This window comes from Atta colombica, unplaced genomic scaffold (assembly GCF_001594045.1).
Source record: "Atta colombica isolate Treedump-2 unplaced genomic scaffold, Acol1.0 scaffold116, whole genome shotgun sequence".
Classification (NCBI taxonomy): Eukaryota; Metazoa; Arthropoda; class Insecta; order Hymenoptera; family Formicidae; genus Atta; species Atta colombica.
In genome coordinates this window covers 416715-420405 of record NW_017259202.1, presented here as the reverse complement: position 1 = coordinate 420405, position 3691 = coordinate 416715, and the positions used below count along the sequence as shown (strand labels likewise).

At 31.2% G+C, this 3691-nt stretch overlaps 1 protein-coding gene across 1 annotated transcript; it reads right to left on the bottom strand.

Moving 5' to 3' along the window:
- Window positions 1-39: 39 nt before the first annotated feature.
- LOC108694159 (dolichyl-diphosphooligosaccharide--protein glycosyltransferase subunit DAD1) lies at window positions 40-844 on the bottom strand. Its single transcript, XM_018203466.1, has 2 exons — window positions 507-844; window positions 40-170 (listed from the first exon to the last, which is right to left on the bottom strand). The coding sequence occupies exons 1-2, from the start codon at window positions 709-711 to the stop codon at window positions 40-42; spliced, it is 336 nt and encodes a 111-aa protein (XP_018058955.1). The 5' UTR covers window positions 712-844.
- Window positions 845-3691: the final 2847 nt, after the last annotated feature.

The window sequence follows — 3691 nt, the reverse complement described above, 5'->3', positions numbered from 1 at the left end:
TATATATATATATATATATATATACTATAGCAGGACATCTTATCCAATGAAATTCATTATAACAATATGTAAAATAATATGTGCAAAAATGAAGTCTGCAAATCCCCTTTCTGGGCTTATACCATGAAATTGACTTCTATTTTGTGGATTAACTTGCAATCGGAGACAAACTGAAAAAGAAAAATAACGTAAAATCATCAATTACCTATGCAAATGAGTGAAAAAAGATAATAGCTTTAATGTAATCATTGAACATGAGAGTACTAGAATGATATTTGGAAATTCGTATCAATAGTACAACGTGAAAAAAGACAGAATCCAAGACTATATATCAAAAGTTACTGATACTAAAAATCTACAATGCACATAACGTAAATTATAAATTTTCAGTATAGTAAATTTTTAAACATAACTAAAGTACTGTATTTATAGATTGCACATTAGATGATGATTAGTCAAAGAGTTGTGCAGAAAGAAACTCGTATAATGAGTAGAGACATAATTACCTCCTAAAATGAAGCAGGATACACAGGATATGAAACCACTAAGAAAACTATTGAAAGGAAAAGTGCCGACGAGGCAACAATATACGAATTGGATAACACCCGTCAGAAATACGTACAATAAGTATGCATCGATAATTTTCAGTTTCTTGGGTGTATTTTTTGTGTATTCTGACCAAAATTTGTATAACACTGTCAACGCCGTCATATTTATCAATCTTGACACAGAATATTATAAGAACGAAATATTTGAAAATTTTTCACGTATACATGCGTGGCAAGCACCGGCGATGACACGTATTGCACATGTATTGTACAGAGAGAAACCTCTCTGTATTGCACGAGCCCGCAAAAAAAAATAGATATGTTGTGTAATTTACACGCACTTCTTCAGAGGGCAGTAGTGCGCGGGCTTTTTGAGGTAATACAGCGCATTACAGCGATTACAGGAAAGATGCTCAACTAGATTACCGACGAGATACTATTAAAGACCATCAACTCTGAGCAAATTTTCGGTAGTATAAAAAGGGCCTCAAGGGCCCCGGAGATAATTGAAGAATGCTGACATTATCGACAATTGATATAAATTTGCTATTATTAACATACAATTAAATAACATTAAATATTTGGCTCGTATATTATTAAATTCATGATTTTTTTATTACATAAATGTTCCATAAATAAATAAATATGCATACTTGTAAAGTTATATTCTATATATTGCAGAAAAATTACAATTTTTTTCTCTGCAATTATCATCATTGATAATCAAATTTTGACTGAAATTACAATTTTAAAGAAAAATCGAGTATGATTGAATTCTAAATACATAAATACGTTTACTAAACTAATAAATTATAAAATTAGTACAATATTATCAGTTTTTAACTCTTAATTATTTCAACATTCACAAGAACGCGAACTCTCGTAAGGATGTCGATCTTTAATAGTATCTTGTCGGTGACCAGACTGAACCAGAAAGAAATTTGAGAGTAGCCATCTCGGGACCAACTCTGATTAACTTTAATCGATGATTAACCTAATAAACAGTGTAGCCAACAGCAAAACTTTTAATTGTAAAGTTGTTTTTAATCCAATTTCTTCGTGAAATACCTCTTTCCTCTTTGCATATTTTTGAGGAAAATATTTATATTTATTATCACAGTACGCGTACAATATTACATAAAGATGCGTATAAATAAATATATCACATAGATTAGATTAAGGATAACAAAACGAGTACTGTTGGTTGGCTGCACTCAAGATTAGATTAATCATCGATTAAAGTTATAATCGGAATTGGTCGAGATGGTCTTTATTCGTGTGACGCTTGAAAATTTTCATACATTAGCGACACCAGCATTAATTATATAGAATGATGCGAACTACATATCACACTATCGATACTGTTAATAAAGTTGTAGCGTAAAAAAAATTGAATACATATGAGTCTCGTCACTTAAATCGAAAATCGATATTGAACACGAATTTGGTGAATACTATATTCACAAACTGTGATGAAATCGTGAAAGATGTGCTTTTTTTTGCACATGACGATGCAAAGCCGAGTTCTCATTGGATCATCGCTCATTGCTCATCTCTCATCGCGTTCAGTGCAATAGGTCGATATTCATAGTCAGTTCATATTTTAATGGCGGTATTCATAGTTCCTTCTTATCTTAAGACATCGACGAGATACTATTAAAGACTGTCAACTCTGAGCAAATTTTCAGCGATATAAAAAGAGGCCGAAGGGTCCAGAGATAATTGAAGAACGCTGACATTATCGACAATTGATATAAATTTGCTATTAACATAAATATTTGACTTATGCATTATTAAATTGATGATTTTTTATTATATAAATGTTCCATAAATAAATGTGCATACTTATAAAGCTATAATATTCTATATATTGCAGAAAAATTACATTTTTTCTCTGCAGTTATCATCTCTGTTGATAATCAAACTTTGATGATAATATTGAAATCACAATTTTAAAGGCAAATTGAGTATTCTTGAGTTCTAAATAATAAATACATCTACTAAACTAATAAATCATAAAATTAATACAATTATTTTAACTCTTAATCACTTCAATATTCTCAAGGACGCGAACTCCTGTAAGAATGTCGGTCTTTAATAGTCGATGCTTAAGGCAATAGTGCACAGAAGCATTTTGCGGTTACAGGTTATAGAAAAAAGGCTCTCGTGTCCTCTCTCAAGTTTCTCTCTGCACGAACACATAACCGTACCCCATTTTTGATATTACAATTTTATCGACAGTTTCGCAAAATATGACACTTAGCGTTTTCGGTCCGACCGGGTTTGCATCAACTTGGGTTAGAAAATGCTTCGTTATTGGTTGACGTTACACACTCTATCAATAGGAGAGCACAGAATATCATTACTTCAACTCAGATTAGTATAAACTCGGTCGGGCCGAAAACGCTAATTCTCATATCGCTAAAATGGATGTTGGTGCGCTAATTGATGCACGAAAAAGATTGAGAGAGAGAGAGAGAGAGAGAGAGAGAGAGAGAGAGAGAGAGAGAGAGAAAGAGAGAAACGATTGCTGAGAGAGGAAAAACATTAACGTATAACGGTGAAACTACATCATATGCAGAATTCATAGAATGTTTTGCACTTATGTATATGTACTGCTTACGCATTTTACGATTAGCTTGTTCGTTCGCTTATGTTTGCTTATTTGAAACTTAAAAACTGATATTCGGAGAGGCGATCAAGAATATGATTGATGATAATCAGTATACTTACAATATACAGGTTGCACTTTCTTGCACTAATACTTCACAATGAAAAAACTTATATTAGATACTAAAAAGATACACAAATTAAGCATTCGTATAGTATTTCTTTTGGTTCATAAATAAATTATTTACAATTAAAAAATCGATTTACATATTTTACGGTTTTATTTTTCCAAATATTAAAAACATTTATATAAATAAATAAGTTTGAAAACGACTGCGTTTTGCATTAAGATGGCAAGTTTAAGGTACTTTGGAAATCTAGTGACTTTATGACTGGCTGCTAAGTAACGCACTCTATAACAAAATCCCGAACGTAATTAAATTATCGTCAAACGGTAAATAAAATAACATAAAAAATGTTAAGTTATATATATATTTTTTTATTTATTACCGACTTACTTAGAAGAATTGTTA

What these genes read in the sequence shown, in the direction of transcription:
- LOC108694159 (XM_018203466.1), bottom strand. Translation starts at nt 711, where the DNA reads ATGACGGCGTTGACAGTGTTATACAAATTTTGGTCAGAATACACAAAA. An exon ending in ATCCTGCTTCATTTTAGGAG is followed by an intron (nt 171 to 506) that starts GTAATTATGTCT and finishes TTTCTTTTTCAG; the next exon opens with TTTGTCTCCGATTGCAAGTT.